The sequence below is a fragment of the Anomaloglossus baeobatrachus genome, chromosome 8, assembly GCF_048569485.1.
Source record: "Anomaloglossus baeobatrachus isolate aAnoBae1 chromosome 8, aAnoBae1.hap1, whole genome shotgun sequence".
Classification (NCBI taxonomy): domain Eukaryota; kingdom Metazoa; phylum Chordata; class Amphibia; order Anura; family Aromobatidae; genus Anomaloglossus; species Anomaloglossus baeobatrachus.
This window is the reverse complement of record NC_134360.1, coordinates 241,769,857-241,793,408: the sequence shown is the minus strand read 5'-3', so window position 1 is coordinate 241,793,408 and position 23,552 is coordinate 241,769,857. Positions and strand designations below refer to the sequence as shown.

General features: G+C 50.3%; 1 protein-coding gene across 3 annotated transcripts in view; it reads right to left on the bottom strand.

The window, feature by feature from the left end:
• Positions 1-1,471: 1,471 nt before the first annotated feature.
• Positions 1,472-23,552, bottom strand: part of CDC20 (cell division cycle 20) — a 42,757-nt gene continuing 20,676 nt past the window's right edge. For all 3 annotated transcript variants that reach the window (XM_075321168.1, XM_075321169.1, XM_075321170.1), the window contains exons 6-11: positions 19,002-19,198; positions 18,834-18,928; positions 2,604-2,835; positions 2,370-2,495; positions 2,172-2,289; positions 1,472-2,093 (exon numbers count right to left, since the gene is read on the bottom strand). In XM_075321168.1, the coding sequence (XP_075177283.1) occupies positions 1,918-2,093; positions 2,172-2,289; positions 2,370-2,495; positions 2,604-2,835; positions 18,834-18,928; positions 19,002-19,198 (944 nt within the window). In that variant the 3' untranslated portion in view covers positions 1,472-1,917. The remainder of the gene's footprint in view (positions 2,094-2,171; positions 2,290-2,369; positions 2,496-2,603; positions 2,836-18,833; positions 18,929-19,001; positions 19,199-23,552) is intronic.

Below are 23,552 nucleotides of genomic sequence, written 5' to 3'. Positions count from 1 at the left end.
GCATGTGGGCTCCAGCCTCCGTACCCGCAATGGATACCTCAACCTTAACACCGCCGACAAGAGTGGGGTGAGAAGGGAGCATGCTGGGGGCCCTATATGGGCCCACTTTTCTTCCATCCGACATAGTCAGCAGCTGCTGCTGACCAATCTGTGGAGCTGTGCGTGCATGTCTGCCTCCTTCGCACAAAGCAAAAAACTGAGGAGCCCGTGGGAGCACGGGGGGTGTATAGGCAGAAGGGGAGGGGCTTTACACTTTTAGTGTAATACTTTGTGCGGCCTCCGGAGGCATAGCCTATACACCCAATGGTCTGGGTCTCCCAATGGAGCGACAAAGAAAGTTGAGTTTGCATCACAATTTGCATGTCTGCCCTGAGCCATTTTACCCAGTGTTGGCATATTGCAGCCAGGTGAGCACCTGCAATGAGATGAGCATACCATTGATTAGGCTCCTGTGCCCCACCCCTCTATGCACAGTCACTTTGGCTGAGCGTGCATGTTCTGCATTTGGAGGGAATACACTGCAGCCACACACACTTCACAAGAGCCGAAGCGCTCAGGTTTTGGGTTCCTTCATACATCTGTGCGATTTGTTCTGATGTCAGATTACAATGGGTCTAGCATCAGCTCTACCAAGCATGAGATATAAAATATAGATAAATATAGATATATAGATATATATGTATTTTATATCTATACTTTATATCTATATAGATATACAGATCTGAGAGAGCTAGATCTATATATCTAGAGAGGTATATAACTACTAGCTGTAGTACCCATGCGTTCCCAAAATAGTAACTGTTTCTTTCCCTACCTGTGTGTCTCGTTCCCAGTCTTTCCCTACCTGTCTCTTTCCTGGTGTCCCTTTCCCTGTCTGCCTGTCTTTGATTTTCTCTGTCTCATTTCTTGTCTGGCCTGTCCCTTTCCCTATTTTTCTCTTTCCCTGTCTGCCTGATTTTCTGTCTCTTTCCCTATCTCACCACCAACATCTTATTACCTCACACATAAGCTTCTTATACTAACAATGTATTTTGTTCCTAATAGCAACCACTCACCGCTGCTATTAACCTTTAGCTCGCAGCTCCATTGATTTTAAAGGAGGCAAGTTTTTTGGTGTAACTAAAGCACGGTGTTAAATTTTACTGTCAAAACATAGTCTGACGGTCCCTGAGTCACATTGGGTGTCTGCAAAATTTTCATGATTGTAAAAGCAACTGAGAATTCCTTTAGTGACCTACATATACATATTTATATATTAGATTTCTATAAATCTGCCACACTCGAGAGTCACTGCCAGTCCATGGATTGTGATCTGACAGATATGCGAGAGCCCTTAGAAATTCATTATGAGGATCATTCCCCTTCCATGTTGTCAGATATGAACCAGGACCCTTCTTACAGTCTATGTATAGGGACCCATCACTGTATAGCCAGGCTTATCCCCCCCCCCACCCAATAACCATGCACACTATCATTTTTCCACACCTTTATTAGTGATTATAGACATGGGAGCAGCATTACACTGTTCTGTGTCAGACATAGTTAAACCCTCGGTGACCGTGCACAAACCACAATGTGAGACAGGAAACAAAAGCTCGGAGTGATGGTAAGAGGATGTGGGTGAAAATAGTGAAGTGCGGCCCCTCACTCTGCATGGCAAGACCCAAAATACAATACAACCAATTTATATCAGGTCTGACATTAATCTGGAGAACATCCATGAGTCACTTTCTGTACATTATAAAGTTAGTGTAATCAGTGGACAAGGCACAGCGGTATGAAGAATCCCATTTCACTGATGTTAAAATAGTCTATAAAACACATTTACAAGTCATAGTAAAAAATAAAGCAATGTTTATTCCAAGATACATATATATACATAAAGTGTTAAAAAAAAAAAAATGCAGCCGGCAGCGCTCAGCGGATGCTCTGGTGGATGATGCTCTTGCTGCTTCTTGCCTTCTCCTTTTCCTTCTTGGCGACGGGATCCACTTCGAAGCACTTCCACAGTCGGAGGGTCTCGTCTGCTGCAGCGGAGGCCACGGTGCTGCCATCCGGACTCATTGACAGGCTGAGGACTCTCGAGTTGTGTCCTGGAGGGAAGACACCACCAGTGCTGACTATAGCCCAAGTAATGCTGGAGGCAGAATCAGGGAGTGTGCGGCACTTACCTTTTAATTCTGTTACTCGGGTCATTGTGGGATATTTCCACAGAACGAGTTGATTCTGTGCAAATCCGTGGCCAGAGATTAATTCCTTGTAGTTCGTGGACCAGAGGATAGAGCAGACCTGGAGGAGGACACACATCGGGATTAGATGGTGCCAATGAACACTTAGTAATTATGTGCACAACAAGCATCCACCCTTACCTGTGAGTGGGTGTCCACAGAGTTTAGGCAGGTCCCCGAACACACATTCCAGATTCTGATATGTCTGTCGCTTGTCCCACCACCGGTCGCAAGGACATTAGACTGCCAGGGGCACCAGGACACCGCCTAGGAAGCAAACAAGAGTATAGCACTGAATCCATCTTACACAAAGCTAGTGCGGTGACTTTGCTCAAAGAATCAGTACAACATAATGTCAGCAGTTTCTAGTCTTACCTTGACGGCACCTTGGTGTTGGGTGAAGGTCTGTACAGGTGTGAACTCTCCAGAGTCTCCCTGGACACAGGGCCAGATATTTACCAGGTTGTCATTTGCCCCACTGGCTAGATAGCGACCATCGGGAGACCACTTCAAGCCGCAGACCTCTTGTGTGTGACCGGTCAGAGTGGCCACATGATGCTGAGCAACTCGGACATCGTGGTGGTGGATGTGTCCAGTCCTGGAGCCACTAAAACAGCCAAATGAGAAGAGTTGAGTAGAAGACCTTCATAATCCCTTCCCATTTTTTTAGGTTTAGTTTTCACAATACATTGAGGCTGTAAAGACGCAGCATCTTAGGGTTACGAGCACACGTTGACTAATTGCAGATGACATTTCTACAAACGATGTGTAAAATATGAAACTATTTTTTATTCCCACCTCCATTTATTAGAATCAGTAATGTGAAGCGTCAGAATACTAGAGTCAGATATCTTTTATCACCTTCCTAGTGGCTCAGAAACTTACAAATGTCGTATTTTGTATAATTGTCCAACTCGTGAACCAACATGTCGGGTCACCTTACACAAGTTGCTGGACTTTTAGCTAAATTTCTCCTGACAAAACAAGGTCTCATTGCTCGAATAGGCCTTCAGCTCTGCCCATGAACTAATGGATGAGGTCAAGGCTTTGTGGTGGTCACATCTCCTCAAGCCATTTTCATACATATACTTGGGAGTCATTGTCCATTTGGAAGACTCATTTGTGCCCAAGTTTTCAACAGAAGGTTTGATATCTTTAAACAACTTTCCTTCCTCATGCTGCCATCTATTTTGCAGCAAATCCCCCCCCCCTCCCACACTTAAGTCAGGAAAGCATTTGCCTCTTGGTCCTCCATACACAATGATGGTCATTATGACCAACCAGTTCTATTCTCAGTCACTATACCAAAGAACAGGTCTCCACAAAGTATCATCTATGATCCATTGTGCGGTTGTAAGATGTAATCTTGCTTTTTATGGCCCTTAAGCTGGTGTCACACACAGCGACAACGACGTCGCTGCTACGTCACCATTTTCTGTGACGTTGCAGCGACGTCCCGTCGCTGTGTGTGACATCCAGCAACGACCTGGCCCCTGCTGTGAGGTTGCCGGTCGTTGCTGAATGTCCAGCTTCATTTTTTGATCGTCACTCTCCCGCTGTGACACACACATCGCTGTGTGTGACAGCGAGAGAGCGACGAAATGAAGCGAGCAGGGAGCAGGAGCCGGCGTCTGGCAGCTGCGGTAAGCTGTAACCAGCGTAAACATCGCGTAACCAAGGGAAGCCCTTTCCCTGGTTACCCGATATTTACCTTCGTTACCAGCCTCCCCTCTTGCTGCCAGTGCCGGCTCCTGCTCTGTGCACATGTGGCTGCAGTACACATCGGGTAATTAACCCGATGTATACTGTAGCAAGGAGAGCAAGGAGCCAGCGCTAAGCAGTGTGCGCGGCTCCCTGCTCTCTGCACTGTGACATGTAGCTGCAGCACACATCGGGTTAATTAACCCGATGTGTACTGTACCTAGGAGAGCAAGGAGCCAGCGCTAAGCGCGGCTCCCTGCACATGTAGCACAGCGACGTTATGATCGCTGCTGCGTTTGACAGCTAAGCAGCGATCATAACAGCGACTTACAAGGTCGCTGTTACGTCACAGAAAATGGTGACATAACAGCGACGTCGTTGTCGCTTAGTGTGACCCCAGCTTAAGAGCAGCTTCTTCCTTCCCAAGTGGCCTGTCTGGTCATGTCAACAGAAGATTATGTTTTACTACTGAGGTAGATACTGGTGTAACCAGTTTTCTTTTTCGCTCCTAATTGGGAGACCCAGACAATTGGGTGTATAGCTATTGCCTCCGGAGGCCACACAAAGTATTACACTTAAAAGTGTAAGGCCCCTCCCCTTCTGGCTATACACCCCCAGTGGGATCACTGGCTCACCAGTTTTGTGCTTTGTGCGAAGGAGGCAACACATCCACGCATAGCTCCACTGTTTAGTCAGCAGCAGCTGCTGACTATGTCGGATGGAAGAAAAGAGGGCCCATACAGGGCTCCCAGCATGCTCCCTTCTCACCCCACTTCATGTCGGAGGTGTTTGTTAAGGTTGAGGTACCCATTGCGGGTACGGCGGCTGGAGCCCACATGCTGCTTCCTTCCCCATCCCTTTTTACAGGGCTCTGGGTGAAGTGGGATTCTATCGGTCTCCAGGCACTGAGACCGTGCTCCATCCACAGCCCCTGGTATCTGCTGGACATGGAGCGGAGTATCTTCAGGGACATGGCCCTGCTACATGGAGGTACTCTGTGTCCCTGTGGGGACCGCGCAGACACACGGCAGCACTGCTGGGTGTGTTAGTGCGCCAGGGACAGCGGCGCTGTCCGCACTAGTGCCATCGCACACCACAGCGTTGCTGGGTGTGTTAGTGTATTGGGTGACTACTGCGCTAACCGCCGCTGCCATTTTTATTTAAGGCGCCGCTGGGATTTGTGGTGCGCCGGGGACTTCCGCGCCGGCCAGCACTGATATGCCGGCCGCGCTTATTAACTCGAGTCCCCGGCTTCTGGGCCTAGTCTCCCTTCGTTACCGCCCACAGGCCTGACAGTCAGGGTAGGGGCGTGACGCTGCATAGCACAGCAGCGCTGAGAGCTGGAGTATGTTTTGCATACTCCATCCCTCTCACTGTGTGCACTGTGAAACCGGATTCCCGCACTCTCAGGCACGCCCACGGCTTCCTTCTCTACAAGGACGCCGGCAGCCATTAGTGTCAGTTTCTGTACGATACAGAGACAAGTGTGGAAGACCCTGGCATTCTGATAGTCACACAATCGCTGCAACAGGCGTTAAGCAGCACCTGTGGTGCTAACCCCACTAGTGCAGAAGTGCACTTATAGATATGCTTGTACTATATACATTGCACTGTTTGGTCGCACGTTGTATATACCCTCCTGGATTGTGCGGAGGAGTTATCAGCATATTCTCTGTGTAAAACAAAGGTGCAGAACCACATGTTTTTCTATGCAGCCGGTACAGCATGTACGGCTATACGGCCGGCAGGTTACATAGACCCCCATTATATCCAACTCAGCCGGAGTCTCTGCTAATGGCCAGAGGATGAGGACGGTGTCTGCAGTATTTACTGACAGATTTTCTGAGACTATGGCTATGATACTAGAAGCCTAGCAGTCCGGACATGTCTCTCACAATATGGGCACTGTTGAATCATTGATCCATGGCCCCCCTCAGTGTGAACAACTAACAGCTCCGGGAATGTCACACGCATCCCAGAGTCACGGCTCTGCACAGACGTCAGTCCCAGACAGCCTAAGCGGGCTCACTATGAGCGGCCCTCGGTTTCATCAGGGTCCTAGGAAGGACTCTCTGTGTAATGAGGCGGAAGTAGCGGCTCAGGATTCTGATCCTGAGACCGCTCTCAATCTGGATACACCTAATGGTGACGCCATAGTGAATAATCTTATAGCGTCCATCAATAGAATGTTGGTTATTTCTCACCCAGCTCCTCCAGTGGAGGAGTCAGCTTCACGTATTTTTCTGGACCACTCTGCCTTCAGAGAGGCAGTCCAGGAACACCACACTTATCCAGATATGCGCTTCTCCAAACGGCTTAGGATACACGTTATCCCTGCCCCCTGACGTGGTCAAGGACTGGACCCAGTGTCCCAAGCGGCATCCTCCAATCTCCAGGCTTGTAGCTAGATCCATAGTTGCAGTGGGAGATGGAGCTGCACTTAAAGATGCCACTGACAGACAGATGGATCTCTGGTCTAAATCCATCTATGAGACTGTCGGCGCACCGTTGGCTCCAGCATTCTCACCCTTGGGGCACTCCAAGCTATTTCAGCTTGTCTTACACAGATTGACACGGTTACACGTACATCTGTGCCGCAGGTGGCATCCTTAACCTCTCAAATGTCTGCATTTGTTTCTTACGCGATTCAGGTTGCCCTAGACTCTGCGAACCGTACGGCAGTAGCCTCCGCTGCTCCGTGTTTTTAAGCAGAGCCTGGTCTGCTCGTTAAGTGAATGGAAGGCAGATTCTGCTTCCAAAAAAGGTTGCTTAACCAGTTGCCTTTTTCTGCTGACCGGCTGTTTGGTGAGCGTTTGGATGTAACCATTAAACAGTCCAGGGGTAAGGATTCATCCTTTCCTCAGCCCGGACACAACAAACCCCAACAGAGCAGGAGGCAGTCGTGGTTTCGGTCTTTTCGAGGCTCGGGCAGGTCCCATTTTTCCTCGTCCAATGTGGACTCAAAAGGATCAGAGGAGCTCAGATTCTTGGCGGGCTCAGTCACGCCCAAAAAAGAGACAGTCTGAAAACCCGCTTCCAAGGCGGCTTCCTCATGACTTGCGGCCTCCTCTCTCCGCATCCTCGGTCGGTAGCAGGCTCACCCGCCTTGGCGATATTTAGCTGCCATAGGTCAATGACCGTTGGGTGTGAGACATTCTGTCTCACGGGTACAGGATAGAGCTCACTTCTCGTCCTCCAACTCGATTCTTCAGAACTTCTCCACCTCCCGGCCGAGCCGCTGCTCTTCTGCAAACAGGGTGCACTCTATAGGCAGAAAGAGTGATGACCCCCGTTCCTCTTCAGGAACAAGGTCACGGTTTTTACCCCAAATTATTTGCGGTGCCTATAAGAACGGGCCGTTCCGTCCCGTTCTGGATCTAAAACTGCTCAGCAAGCTCGTGGACACCAGGCGGTTCCGGATGGAATCCCTCCGCCATGTCATCGCCTCAATGTCCCAAGGAGATTTCCTAGCATCATTAGGCATCAAGGATGCTTATCCACACGTGCCGATTGATCCAGAGCACTAGCGTTTCTACGCTTCGTTATAGGAGACGAACACCTTCTGTTCGTAGCTCTACCTTCCGGCTAGCGACAGTCCCACTGGTCTTCGCCAAGGTCAGGGCAGCAGTAGTCACAGTCCTGCACTCTCAGGGTCACTCTGTGATCCCATATTTAGACGATCTACTTGTCAAGGCACTCTCTTAGGAAACATGCCGACACTGCCCGAACGTTGCGCTGGAGACTCTCTAGAGTTTTGGGTGGATCATCAACTTTTTGAAGTCAGATCCGACCCCGACCCTATCGCTAACATATCTAGGCATGGAGTTTCATACTCTCTCAGCGATAGTGAAGCTTCCGCTAGACAAACAGCATTCACTACGGGCTGCAATCTCTTCTTTAAGAACCAGTCGCACACATTGAGACGCCTCATGCACTTCCTACGTAAGATGGTAGCAATGGAGGCAGTTCTTTTCGCGCAGTTTCATCTGCGTCCACTACAATGTGACATTCTCCGCCAATGGGACGGGGAGTCGACCTCCCTCAACAGAGTCGTCTTTCTTTCTCAGGCGGCCAAGGAATCTCTACGGTGGTGGCTTCTTCCCACCTCATGGTCAAAAAGAAGGTCCTTCCTATCCCCATCCTGGGCGATAGTTACGACAGACGCGAGTCTATCAGGGTGGGGAGCAGTTTTTCTCCACCACAGCGCTCAGGGTACGTGGACTCAGCAAGAGTCCACCCTTCAGATCAATGTTCTTGAACACAGAGCAGTGTATCTTGCCCTACAAACCTTCCAACAGCAGCTGGACAGCAAGCAAATCCGACTTCAGTCGGACAACTCCACAGCGGTGGCATACATCAACCACCAAGGAAGAACGCGCAACCGGCAAGCCTTCCAGGAAGTCCGGCAGGTTCTGATGTGGGTGGAAGACACGGCATCCACCATATCCACAGTTCACATCCCAGGCGTGGAAAACTAGGAAGCTGACTGCCTAAGTCGCCGGGGTGTGGCCGAAAGGGTATGGTCTCTTCACCCGGACGGGTTTCAGGAGATCTGGCGCCGCTGACAGAGGCCGGACGTCGATCTAATGGCGTCACGGCACAACAACAATGTGCCAGCTTCATGGCACGGTTTCACAATCATCGAGCTCTGGCGGCAGACGCCTTAGTTCAGCATTGGTCGCAGTTCCAGCTACCTTATGTGCCACCTCTGGCATTGTTGCCCAGAGTGCTGCGCTAGATCAGGACCGACTGCGGCCGCGCCATCCTCGTCGCTACAGATTGGCCGAGGATGTTGTGGTTCCCGGTTCTGTGGTGCCTCACGGTAGGCTAACCGGGGGCACTACCAGACCAATCAGACTGGCTGTCTCAAGGGCCATTCTTCCATTTGAATTCTACGGCCCTCAACCTGATGGTGTGGCATTGAGTCCTGGAACCTAGTGTCGTCAGGATTACCTCAGGACGTGGTTGCCATCATGAGACAGGCTAGCATACCAACGTCCGCCAAGATTGACCACAGGACGTGGAAGATATTCTTATCTCGGTGCTCGGCGCAGGGTGTTTCTCCCTGGCCGGTTGCATCGTCTATGTTTCCTTCCTTCCTGCAATCTAGGTTGGAAAAAGGGTTGTCGCTCAGTTCCCTTTAGGGACAAGTCTCAGCGCTATCTGTATTTTTTCAGAAACGACTTCCTCAGGTACGCACGTTCCTACGGGGAGTTTGTCGTCTCAGCACTCCGTACAAGCGGCCGTTAGAGCCCTGGGATCTGAACAAGGTTCTAATTGCTCTCCAGATGCCGCCTTTCGAGCCTTTGAAAGAGGTCTCCCTTCCCGCTTTTCTCGGGAAGTGGCCTTCTAGTAACGGTCTCGTCTCTTAGGAGAGTTTCCGAGCTAGCAACGCTCTCATACAAATCTCCCTTCCTGGTCCTTCACCAGGACAGGGTAGTTCTGCGTCCGATTCCGGAATTTCTCCCTAAGGTGGTATCCCACTTTCATATCAATCAGGATATCACCTCACCTTCTTTGTGTCCTCGTCCAGTCCATCAATTTCAGAAGGATTTGCATCTGTTGGTTCTGGTGAGAGCACTCAGGTTCTACTTCCCGCATGGCGCTCCTGCGCCACCCGGATGCACTCTTTGTCCTTGTCGCTGGTCGGCGTAAACAGTCGCAAGCTTCTGAATCCACCCTGGCTCGGGGGATCGAGGAACCAATTCTTGAAACCTACAGTTCTACTGGGCTTCTGGTTCTCTCAAGGCTGAAGGCCCATTCTACCAGAGCCGTGGGTGCATCCTGGGCATTACGGCACCAGGCTACGGCTCAGCAGGTGTGTCAGGCACCTACCTGATTGAGTCTGCATACTTTTACCAAGCATTTTCAGGTGCATACCTACGCTTCGGCAGACGCCAGCCTAGGTAGATAAGTCCTTCAGGCGGCGATTGCCCACCTGTAGGAAAGGGCTGTTTGACGGCCCTATCACGAGGTATTCTTTTACCCACCCAGGGACTGCTTTTGGACGTCCCAATTGTCTGGGTCTCCCAATTAGGAGCGAAAAAGAAGAAGGGAATTTTGTTTACTTACCGTAAATTCCTTTTCTTCTAGCTCCAATTGGGAGACCCAGCACCCGCCCTGTTTTCTCGGGGTTTTTCTGTTTTTTCGGGTACACATGTTGTTCATGTGGTATGGTTCAGTTCTCCAATGTTTCCTCGGATTGAATTGGTCTTTAAACCAGTTATTGGCTTTCCTCCTTCTTGCTTTGGCACTAAAACTGGTGAGCCAGTGATCCCACTGGGGGTGTATAGCCAGAAGGGGAGGGGCCTTACACTTTTAAGTGTAATACTTTGTGTGGCCTCCGGAGGCAATAGCTATACACCCAATTGTCTGGGTCTCCCAATTGGAGCTAGAAGAAAAGGAATTTACGGTAAGTAAACAAAATTCCCTTCTTCTTCAGGATCTTCACAAGGTCTTCTGTTGTCCTCAAACTGATTTGTATTCTTTGTGCAAAATCAGTTCGTCTCTAGATATACGGTTTAGGAAGGGGATGGTCTAACGAAAGTGGTACCTTCAGACATTTGGCAGATACTCCCAAATATGTACCAGCATGGAGGGTCACCTCAACTTCAAGCAACAAGGCCAGTAGGCATTGGAGTGTAGCAGCATTAATGGCCGGATACACAAATTGATGAGGACCAACCACCAGCATTTTCCTATATAAATTAAAGCCAGTGCTATACTGGTGCTATCATGCTGATTCCATACATACCTTTAGTTGTGAGATCAGATACATACTTTCTGAAATACAGGCAAGTTTATGAAATGCACTTGATAGGAGTTACAGAGAAGGGAATTTTGTTACTTACCGTAAATTCCTTTTCTTCTAGCTCTTATTGGGAGACCCAGACGATTGGGGTATAGCTACTGCCTCCGGAGGCCACACAAAGCACTACACTAAAAAGTGCAAGGCCCCTCCCCTTCTGGCTATACCCCCCCGTGGTATCACGGGTTCTCCAGTTTTAGTGCCAAAGCAAGAAGGAGGAAAGCCAATAACTGGTTTAAACAAATTAACTCCGAGTAACATCGGAGAACTGAAAAACCGTTCAACATGAACAACATGTGTACCTGCAAACAAAAACATCCCGAAGGACAACAGGGCGGGTGCTGGGTCTCCCAATAAGAGCTAGAAGAAAAGGAATTTACGGTAAGTAACAAAATTCCCTTCTTCTTCAGCGCTCTATTGGGAGACCCAGACGATTGGGACGTCCAAAAGCTGTCCCTGGGTGGGTAAAGAAATACCTCATGTTAGGGCTGCGAAACAGCCCTCCCCTACGGGGGTGTCACTGCCGCCTGCAGGACTCTTCTACCTAAGCTGGCATCCGCCGAAGCATAGGTATGCACCTGATAATGCTTGGTGAAAGTGTGCAGACTGGACCAGGTAGCTGCCTGGTACACTTGTTGAGCCGAAGCCTGGTGTCGTAATGCCCAGGACGCACCCACGGCTCTGGTTGAGTGGGCTTTTAGCCCTGAAGGAACCGGAAGCCCCGCAGAACGGTAGGCCTCTAGAATTGGTTCTTTGATCCATCGAGCCAGGGTGGCTTTAGAAGCCTGCAACCCCTTGCGCGGACCAGCGACAAGGACAAAAAGTGCATCGGAACGGCGCATGGGCGCCGTGCGGGAAATGTAGAGTCTGAGTGCTCTCACCAGATCTAACAAACGTAAGTCCTTTTCATACCGGTGAACCGGATGAGGACAAAAGGAAGGCAAGGATATATCCTGATTAAGATGAAATGAGGATACGACCTTAGGGAGAAACTCCGGAATGGGGCGCAGCACTACCTTGTCCTGGTGGAACACCAGGAAGGGAGCCTTGAATGACAGAGCTGCCAGCTCAGACACTCGCCGAAGCGATGTGATCGCAACGAGAAACGCCACCTTCTGTGACAGGCGAGAAAGGAAACTTCCTTCAGAGGCTCGAAAGGCGGCTTCTGGAGAGCAACTAATACCCTGTTGAGATCCCATGGATCTAACGGCCGCTTGTACGGGGGTACGATATGACAGACCCCCTGTAGGGACGTGCGCACCTTAGAAAGACGTGCTAGACGCTTCTGAAAAAACACGGATAGTGCCGAGACTTCCCCCTTAAGGAAGCCGAGCGACAAGCCCTTTTCTAACCCCGATTGCAGGAAGGAAAGAAAAGTAGGCAATGCAAATGGCCAGGGAGACACTCCCTGAGCCGAGCACCAGGTTAAGAAAATCTTCCACGTTCTGTGGTAGATCTTAGCAGAGGTGGACTTCCTAGCCTGTCTCATGGTGGCAACGACCCCTTGGGATAATCCTGAAGACGCTAGGATCCAGGACTCAATGGCCACACAGTCAGGTTCAGGGCCGCAGAATTCCGATGGAAAAACGGCCCTTGGGACAGTAAGTCTGGCCAGCCTGGTAGTGACCACGGTCGGCCGACCGTGAGATGCCACAGATCCGGGTACCACGATCTCCTCGGCCAGTCTGGGGCGACGAGTATGACGCGGCTGCAATCGGATCTGATTTTTTGCGCAGTACTCTGGGCAAGAGTGCCAGAGGTGGAAACACATATGTGAGCCGGAACTGCGACCAATCTTGCCCTAAGGCGTCTGCCGCCAGAGCTCTGTGATCGCGCGATCGTGCCATAAATGCCGGGACCTTGTTGTTGTGCAGAGACGCCATTAGGTCGACGTCCGGCACCCCCCAGCGGCGACAGATTTCCTGAAACACGTCCGGGTGAAGGGACCATTCCCCTGCGTCCATACCCTGGCGACTGAGGAAGTCTGCTTCCCAGTTTTCTACGCCCGGGATGTGAACTGCGGATATGGTGGATGCTGTGTCCTCCACCCACATGAGGATTCGCCGGACTTCCTGGAAGGCTTGCCGACTGCGCGTCCCTCCTTGGTGGTTGATGTATGCCACCGCTGTGGAGTTGTCCGACTGGATTCGGATCTGCTCTCTTTCTAGCCACTGCTGGAAAGCTAGTAGGGTAAGATACCCTGCCCCGATTTCCAGAACATTGATCTGAAGGGTGGACTCCTGCTGAGTCCACGTCCCCTGAGCCCTGTGGCGGAGACAAACTGCTCCCCACCCTGACAGACTCGTATCTGTCGTGACCACTGCCCAGGATGGGGGTAGGAAGGATCTTCACTGTGACAATGAGGTGGGAATAAGCCACCATTGCAGAGAGTCCTTGGCCGTCTGGGAAAGGGAGACTTTCCTGTCCAGGGAGGTTGACTGCCCGTCGCATTGGCGGAGAATGTCCCCTTGCAGTTGGCGCAGATGAAACTGCGCAAAGGGAACTGCCTCCATGGCTGCCACCATCTTCCCTAGGAAGTGCATGAGGCGCCTTAAGGGGTGCGACTGGCCTTGAAGGAAAGACTGCACCTCTGTTTGCAGTGAACGCTGCTTGTTCAGCGGAAGCTTCACTATCGCTGATAGAGTGTGAACTCCATGCCGAGATACGTTAGTGATTGAGTCGGTGACCGATTTGACCTTGCCAAATTGATGATCCACCCGAAAGTCTGGAGAGTCTCCAGCGTAACATTCAGGCTGCGTTGTCATGCCTCGAGGGAGGGTGCTTTGACGAGTAGATCGTCCAAGTAAGGGATCACCGGGTGTCCCTGAGAGTGCAAGACTGCTACCACTGCTGCCATGACCTTGGTGAACACCCGTGGGGCTGTCGCCAGACCGAATGGCAGAGCTACGAACTGAAGATGGTCGTCTCCTATCACAAAACGTAGAAAACGTTGGTGCTCCGTAGCAATTGGCACGTGGAGATAGGCATCTTTGATGTCTGTTGAGGCAAGGAAGTCTCCTCGAGACATTGAGGTAATGACGGATCGGAGGGATTCCATCCGGAACCGCCTGGCGTTCGCATGCTTATTGAGCAGTTTTAGGTCCAGAACAGGACGGAAGGAGCCGTCCTTTTTTGGAGCCACAAAGAGATTGGAGTACAAACCCTCGCCCTCGTTCCTGAGGGGGGACAGGGATCACCACCACTCCTGCTCTTAGAGCGTCCACCGCCTGCAGCAGGACATCTGCTCGGTGGGGAGGTGGGGCCGTTCTGAAGAATGGAGTCGGAGGACGAGAACAGAACACTGTCCTGTGCACGTGAGCACAATGTCCGTCACCCACCGGTCTGTGACCTGTGGCAGCTAAATGTCGCCAAAGGCGGGGGAGTCTGCCATCAACCGCGGATGCGGAGAGAGAGAGAGAGAGCTGAGAGTCATGAGGAGACCGCCTTGGTAGCGGTTCCTCCGGCTGCCTTCCTTGGGCGTGATTGAGCCCGGCCGGAATCTGAGCCCGTCTGAGGTTTTGTAGCCCTTTTGCACGAGGACAATTGGGACCTGCCCGAGCTTGGGAAGGACCGAAACCTCGACTGTACTTTTAGGACAGCATTAATAGGGTAAGTCGCAGTGCAGACATTGCGGAGTTACGGACGCCTCTGCGGTACAGATGTACATGTGCTCAAGGCCAGCTGCGCAAGAACAGCTGAAAAGGTTAGGTTGCCTATACGGCTGTGAATGCCGGAGCAACCGACACGCCGATAGCCTCCTAGACAGATTTCAACCAGAGTCCATCTGTCTGTGAATGGCATCTTTAAGTGAAGCCCCATCTCCAGTGCAACTATGGCTCTAGACGCAAGCCTGGAGATTGGAGAATCCACCTTTGGACCCTGGGTCCAGCGCTTGACCACGTCAGGGGAAAAGGGATAACGTGTATCTTAAAAACGTTTGGAGAAGACGCTTATCTGGTAAGCGTGGTGTTTCTGGACTGCTTCTCTGAAGTCAGCGTGGCCAGAAAAATACTCAATATCCGTTTGAGATACTGAAAAGGGACTTCTCCTGCTGTGAAGCTGACTCCTCCACTGGGGGAGCTGAGGGAGAAAGATCCAACCTTCCATTGATGGACGCTATAGGATCATTCCGTATGGCGTTACCATCCGGTGTATCCGGATTGATAACGATGTCAGGATCAAAGTCCTGGAGAGCTGCCTTATCATACAGAGAGTCCTCCTGGGACCCCCCCGTTCCAAATGAGGTTGGTCAGGAAGATTGCCCATGGCCTGTCTGGACTGCAAGTCTCTATCTTATGACAATATATCTGTCGAAACTGCAACTCCGTCCCTGTCCTTGGACAGGGTTGACAGGTGGTTTCTTTGGCCACGACTAGTAGAGACCCCGGCAGACGAAGTGCTAGAGACCCCGGCAGACGAAGTGCTACAGGGGAGCATGCACACAATGGGACGGTGTCATGAACAGCATCCCATGTAGTAAAAACAGCACTGAAAATCTGTGTTGCTTTTTTGCCGCTGCCGACTAGCCATCTAGAAGTATATAGCCAAGATTGGTGACCGTACAGTGCAATGTATAGCATACAAGCATAAAGTACAAATGAACACTGCAGCACAAGCAATACAAGCAGCATAGAAGCCTGTGCCCTGGCACCTCTGCTCTTCTGCTGCTGTAGACTAGTCATCTAGGGGAATATAGCCCAGAAGAGTGACCATACAGTGCAATGTATAGCATACAAGCACAAGTACAAATGCACACTGCAGCCCATGCAATACAAGCAGCATAGAAAAAAACCTGTGCCCCAGCACCCTTGGTTTTCTGCTGCTGTAGTCTAGCCATTCCAGGAGAATATAGCTAAGACTAGCGACTGTACAGTGCAGTGTATAGCATACAAGCATAAACACAAATGAACACTTCAGTACGTGCAATACAAGCAGCCTAGAAAGCCTGTGCCTTAGCACACCTGCTTTCCTGCTGCTGATGTGTCGCTCTCCAAGCGGGCATATAGCGACCTATGCAGTTAAAATACACATGTACACACTGCAGTATATATTGGGGTCAGCACTATGTGTGCCGCTTACCGCCCGCCTATAAGCGGGTGTATGGTCGCCACCGTCCTGCCTGGTTGCCGAAAGTCCGAGCTCGGACTGCAGTAATGGCTGCCGGCGTCTTCCCCAGCTCGTGTGAGGAGGGGCGGGCCGTGGGCGTGCCCCAAGTCAGAGCGGGAATCCGGCGTCCGACAGTGAGAGGGCTGGAGCATGTAAATAAGGCTCCAGCCCTCGGCGCTGCTGATTGCTCAGCGTCTGTCCCCTTCCCTGAGTGACAGGGAGGGGGCGGGAACGAAGCGGCACTAGGCCGCAGAAGCCGGGGACTGGATTTATAAGCGCCGCCGCCGTAAAAGCGCGGTCGGCGCCCAGTCCCCGGCGAACTACAAGTCCCAGCCGCGCCGCCGCTCCCGGAGCGTCCGGCGCGGTAGTTCCCAATACACAAAGTCACTCAGCAAAGCTGCAGTGACTGTAACCCTTTACTGTCCCCGGCGCACTAGCACACCCAGCAAGTCTGGAGTGTGCTGTGCCTGTGTGTACGGGGACACAGAGTACCTGTAATGGTGCAGGGCCATGTCCCTGAACGGTACTCCAGCTCCGTATCCAGCAGGTTCAAATGGGTCTGTGGATGGAGCCCGGCGTCAGAGCTTTGAGGCCGGCAGGATCCCACTTCCTCAGAGCCCCCCAGGGGGATGTGGAAGGAAAGCAGCATGTGGGCTCCAGCCTCCGTACCAGCAATAGGTACCTCAACCTTACAACACCATCAACGGGTGAGAAGGGAGCATGCTGGGGGCCCTATATGGGCCCTCTTTTCTTCCATCCGAAATAGTCAGCAGCTACTGCTGACTAAAATCTGTGGAGCTATGCATGGATGTCTGACCTCCTTCGCACAAAGCTTGAAAACTGGAGAACCCGTGATACCACGGGGGGGTATAGCCAGAAGGGGAGGGGCCTTGCACTTTTTAGTGTAGTGCTTTGTGTGGCCTCCGGAGGCAGTAGCTATACCCCAATCGTCTGGGTCTCCCAATAGAGCGCTGAAGAAATATCTAATAGTGGGTTGGTTTTGCTAGTTATTCCCACCCCTGTCTACCTTCCTGTCCTTCCTCCCCTTGTTTGTGATTACCAGGGGAGGGAGGAAGGACAGACAGGGGCGGGAATAACTAGCAAAACCCAACCCAACTATTAGATATTCTGTAGCTCCTATCAAGTGCATTTCACAAACTTGACTGTATTTCAGAAAGTATACATCCGATCTCACAACTAAAAGGTATGTATAGAATCAGCCTGATAGCGGCAGTATAGCACTGGCTTTAGGTTATATAAGAAAATCCTGGTGGTAAAAAAAAAAAAAAAAAAAAAAAAAATTTAAAAAGTGGAGCCTCCAGAAATTAGGCCAATTTCAACTGCACGAAATGCAAGGTACAGCCTGGCCGTGAGTGTCCTGACCCAAACATGGTACAGTTTTCCCCCTTTACATAGTTGTCGAATATTACAAGCTTCTAAAAACAAAGGTAAAGTCAACTTTGTGTTTGAACCAACTTGAATCATACATTGAGATTTTGGGCACATTTTTTTGAAAAGAATTACATGTGTCGTGCACCAAGATTTCTCTCCTGGGGTTCACATGCGCCTCATTCCCAATTAGTACATTCTACTCTCCTTTGGCCAGATCGATCAATAGAAAGCACCGATTATTAAGCAAAGTCTGAAACGCGTAGCTGTTGGTGCGTCTCCCCTTCACTTCACATTGACTCTTACCTCCTTGGGTGATCCAAGTGCACTACATTGTTATTACCTGGATTTTAAACTTTGTGCTAAATAAAATTAAGATTTTTTTTTCTCTACATGGAGCTAGATTCTTCCTTTACTACAAATCTTCCTTCATTGTACAGTCCATTACATCCACATTGCGAGTGACACTTTCTTTAGCCATATTTCAGGTTAAAGAACTCCTCTCCTATCACTGCTTAGATCTAAGGCCCCTTTCATACATCAGTTTTTTGCTGTCAGTCAAATTTTGGGGGGGGGGAAGAAGATCGAGCAACTAAAAACCACTGCCTCCATTTTTTCCTCATCCACTTCTATTAGTGAATGGACTCATGTTTGACAGCCATCGAAAATTGTTTGTCTGGCGGACGGAGATGGACGAAGTAACGATTTTTTTTTTGTCTAAAAAAAAAAAAAAAAAAATTTTCACACAGCAACAGATCAGTCACAGTCTGGTAGAATGGAAGCCTATGGGCGCAGGATCCATCAATTGACAGAATCCGGCAACAGATTCAGTTTCTTTATAACGGAGCATGATCCAATTAATTGTGTAGTATCAGCTAGTCAGAGCCGTCGAAAAACTGATCCATTGCATCAGTTTTTCCCCAGAATCTGCAATGGATCCGTCGAGCCAATGGATTGTGACTGTCGGGGGCGGGGAAAAACAAAAAAAAAAAAAAAAAAAAAAGTGTGAAAGGGTGAAAGGGGCCTTAAGCCTGCTTTACACAGGACGACCGATTGTGCGATTTCACAATCGATTGTACCCGCCCTCGTCGTTTGTGCGTCATGGGCAAATCGCTGCCCGTGGCGCACAAAGTCGTGAAACCCCCGTCACACGTACTTACCTGCTGAGCGACCTCGCTGTGGGTGGCGAACGTCCACTTCCTGAAGTGGGAGGGACGTTCAGCACAAGTAAAAATAAACGATATTATGAAACTGAGCGACGAATACACGACTCGCGATTTGTGAGCGATACTGCGTCGCTCAGAGGTTTCACACGAGACGACAGTGTATGATGCCGGATATGCGTCACGAAAACAGTGACCCCGACGATGCATCGCACAATCCGTCGTCTCGTGTAAAGCACCCTTAAGACTTACAGGAAGACTGTCACCATTGGGAAAATTTCTCGTTATTCCTTCATCCAGTTGGGTAATACATAAGTTTGTTGACATGGAATCTGAAGGGGATAAGTATCAGTTTTAATGACTAACTTAGGCTTATGTAAACCTATGAAAAACTGTACATGAGTGCATTTAAAGTGTATTTACAGTATGATCCTTCACCTGGACAAGATGTGGTTGTTCCAGCTGAGGGAACCGACACGGGACGAGTGGCTGACCATGTTCCGGAGACGCTTCTGCTGCTGAACATCCCAGAGCTGGAAAAGCACAGGAACAAAGTAAACAAGTGTGCATTCAGAAAGCAGCACTACGCAACAGACGTCAGCTCACTTGCACTTCAGCATTGCTGGTTCCTACTGCGAGATAATTGCCCTCCTTGATCCAGGAGACGGAGGATATGTACTCCTCCGAGTTCTCCATCTGAAGGAGCAGAATGATGTCACCGCTCAGGTAGTTCCAGAGGTAAACCGAGTCATTCAGCGCCACAGCCAGCAGATTCTGGGAGCTCCAATCAATCAGGTTCAGATCTGGAGTGAAGAAAGTCAATGTCCATCAAAAAATCAAATCTGGCCACTTCACATACAAACTACATGAACAAGAGGCGGGGAGGGGGGTTAGGAAATCAAACTAAAAGATCTGGGACACACCCATGTCTAGTTCAGTCATGCCTTACCAACCTGCTTAAAGGGAACGTGTTGGATAGGGAGGAAGTGTAGAGGTAAAATATGAAGGATTTTGAAATGGTTTTGATATATTATAACACTGGGGATGGGAAGGAGCCACTGAAGTTTGTCATGAAACCCAGAATACTGCCAGCTCACATTACAACTGCTGTAAAATTAGGCGGGATATGTTCGCATGTGTGAGGATACTCCTCCCCTGCCCTTCTGGATGTTTCAAGGAGGAATATATAATAAAAAAAAAAAAAATTAGGATCACCAGTACAAAGCCATTTATTGGAGTGGCTGTAATGATGATACCAAGATGGACAGTTTCAGTCTTTACAGAGATCTCAGGGGAGCAGCTGTATTGAGACTGCAGTGCTCAGATCACAGTAATTACAGATCAACAGTCAGCATGACATGACAGAGGCATGGGTCCAGGCACCAGAAGTAACTTAATCCTGTGATGTACTCACCGCTGGATAAATTCACTGCAGCAACGCTTGTGCTCTGTCTCCGCATCATGCACATCTGAATGAGGCTTTACACTGACTGCATAGAGTGCAAACGCCTTGGTGGTACTATGTCAGGCTGCCCAAAGTGTTAAAAACCACAGTAGTGAAATACTTATAGCTGCTGGGCTCTGAACACTGGTGGTGAGCACAGGCCGAGCAGCCCCAACCATGTACCACCAGAAGTCACCCATTGCAGCCCTGCTCTCACCACTAAGGCTAGGTTCACATTTCTGTTTATGTGAAGTCACAATCCGCCGAGATAAAATGCAATCCGTTTGGCGGATTCCGTTTCCCATAGACTTGCATGAGCGGCGGATTGTGACCAATGCCCTTGCGTTGTATCCGCTGCCCCGACTGATCAGTCATGGAACGACTGACCGTTGGGCGGCAGGAACGCAGCATGTAACGTTTTGAGCAGCGGAATCCGTTTGATTTCGCTGCGCATGCTCTCAGAGCGGCTGAACGATCAGCTGAGCTGGCCGCCGCCTTCTATGAGCGATCAGCTGATCGCGCCCTCGTCATAAGCCGGGCCCGCCGGGAGAGCAGCTGATCGCCCCTCTCATAAGCCGGCCGCCGGGAGAGCAGCTGATCGCCCTCGTCATAAGCCGGCCGCCGGGAGAGCAGCTGATCGCCCTCTTCATAAGCCGGCCGCCGGGAGAGCAGCTGATCGCCCTCCTCATAAGCCGGCCGCCGGGAGAGCAGCTGATCGCCCTCTTCATAAGCCGGCCGCCGGGAGGGCAGCTGATCGCCCTCGTCATAAGCCGGCCGCCGGGAGGGCAGCTGATCGCCCTCTCATAAGCCAGCCGCCGGCTATTGTGAACAATCAGCTGATCATGCCTCTCTCGTTTTAAGGCTATGTGCGCACGTAATGCGTATTTCATGCAGTTACGCTGCGTTCTGCACCGCAGTGTAACTGCATGCGCCCCCCTGCAGAATCTATGAAGATTATGCAGGAGACGTGTGCACGTGTCGTATTAGAACGTAGCGATTCGGCTGCTGCCCGAAGCGTGCGTTTCTATGAAGTGACATGTTACTTCTTTCGTGAGCTTTGCATGCTGTCTATAGGAGAGGCAGCATGCAGAGCGCACGAATTCTGCAGGCACCAGGCGCTTCAGAACAGAGCTTTTCAGCTGCGCTCTGAAGCGGACCTTGTGTGCGGTGCAGAGCGCACACAGCCTAAAAACGAAATCCGCTTTCTCATGACAATGAATTCCAATTCTTGTCACACGTTGTACAACGCATCAGTCACAAGCGTCAAGCAACGCATGTGACTGATGAAAAACCATGGAAATGTGAACCTAGTCTAAGCAGGACCAGAGGCAACTTGTTCCAGCAGTGACAATCACTTGGTAGTATTACAAAGCTAGGCTGCCCAACCTGTGATCATGGCTTCTGCCCCGGTGCGCCTGTCATCACTAAACATTGCATGAGTGGTGACAGGTAAAGGCTATATATTAGAGTACAGAGTGCTGACAGGAGGAGCTGCTGAGACACCAGGCTGACAGGAGGAACTGCCAGGAGTGGAGGTCTGAGGTGACTACTTGCAGCAGGGATTGGCAATCTGCAGCCTGCGCCTGGTATTGTACTAAAGTCAGGCTGCGATCACCGCTCCCCGACACTGGTACTCCCCTCATCCCGGACCTCTGCTCCCAGCAGCTCCTCCTGTCAACGCTCTGTGCAAGCAGCACAGAATAAAGTGTACACATTATACTATGGAGCAATATGCCCGCCATCCTCAGTGGCACTTTCCACATATTAGTATCGCTTTGCAGTCACCAACAAAATGGATCCGCACTGATCCTAAACTTAATCCTCCCCTTATCCTTTTGTAACCGACACATTGCAGCAGATTCCAACCACTTACTGTAGTTGTAATCCAGGCTAGTTGTATACTAGGTTCTCACCAGCTGCTCCCCCTTGTGTTTAAGAGTGAAAAATATCAAACTTTAATTTTTTTTATATTTTGATCAATTAAATTCAAAATGATAATATTTAAACAAAAACTATAATACTTTCATTAAACTGCAAAAAAAAAAAAAAAAAGAGAATTTTGTTACTTACCGTAAATTCTTTTTCTTATAGTTCCGTCATGGGAGACCCAGACCATGGGTGTATAGCTACTGCCTCCGGAGGACACACAAAGTTACTACACTCAAAACGTGTAGCTCCTCCCTCCTAGCATATACACCCCCTGCTAGCCAGTCCTAGCCAGTTTAGTGCAAAAGCTGAAGGAGGACATCCACCCACAAGAAGAGACAGAGTAAAATCCGGAAGAACCGGAACCTCTGTCTACAACAATAACAGCCGGTGAAGACACACGGAACAAGAAACCTGCCAACAGGCAATAGGGAGGGTGCTGGGTCTCCCATGACGGAACTATAAGAAAAAGAATTTACGGTAAGTAACAAAATTCTCTTTTTCTTTATCGTTCCTATGGGAGACCCAGACCATGGGACGTTCAAAAGCAGTCCATGGGTGGGAATAAACAGACAACTGAGAAGCAGGTAAACCCAACTTCACAAATGGGCGACAGACGCCTGAAAGATGCGTCTGCCCAAACCCGCGTCTGCCAAAGCAAGAGCATGCCTTGGATAGAGCTTCGAAAAAGTATGCAGACTAATTCGAGCTGCAGTCTGACAGACCTACTGAGCCGTAGCCTGGCGTGAAAGCCCAAAAGGCACCGACAGGTCTGATCAAATGTGCTCTAATCCCCGGCGGGGAAGGCACTTGAGTACACTTGTAGGCCTCGGAAATGGCCGACCTAAGCCAACGAACCAGGGTCGGCTTAGATGCCGAGAGACCGCTACGCTGACAAGCAGTCAGTACTAGAGAGGTGCACCGCCTAATAACGGCGGTGCGAGACACATAGATCCGGGGCGCCCGCACCAGATCCAGGATATGCAACGCTTCCTCAAAGCGATGAACAGGAGCCAGACAAAAGGAAGGCAGGAAAATTGCCCCGGATAAGGTGGAAGCTGTAACCACCTTAGGGAAAAAAGTCCGGAGTCGGACGGAGACCACCTTGTCTTGATGCAAAAGACCAAAACAAAAAGGGGGTGACTCAGAGAAAGTGCCGCCAGAACTCCCTGGCGGGAAATTATAGCCACTAGAAAGACTACTTTCTGTGAAATATGAAACAAAGAAACCTCCCTAAGAGGCGCAAAGGGGGGGTTTCCGGGAACCGGGAGGACCGGATTAAGGTCCTAGGGCTCCATAGGTCGCCGGAAAGGCGGAATGATGTGAGATGCGCCCTTAAAAGGAGCGCACCGGAGCCAGCCGGACGATACGCCGCTGGCACATACTGACAGAGCCGAGACCTGTCCCTTAATGAGGGATAGTCCTAGCTGTAGACCGGACTGTGGAAGGGACAGGAGGGTCGGCAAGGCTAAAAAGGTCCAAGGACACTTTGGGGCTCGAGTCATAGCGGAGATGACTTCAGGAAGGATACCAGAAGTCGCCAAGATCCAGGACTCAATAGCTACGCCGTCAATCTGAGAATCCAGAATTCTGACGGAAAAAACGGACCTTTTGAGAAAAGGTCTGGACGGTCCGGAAGATGCCATGGCAACCTAACGGACAAAAGGAGCAGGTCAGGGTACCAAGCCTGCCTGGGTTAGTCTGGAGTAAGAGAATGACCCGACGGCCCCCTTTACTGATCTTGCGCAGGACTCTGGGCAAGAGGTAGAGACGAAGCTGGGATCAAA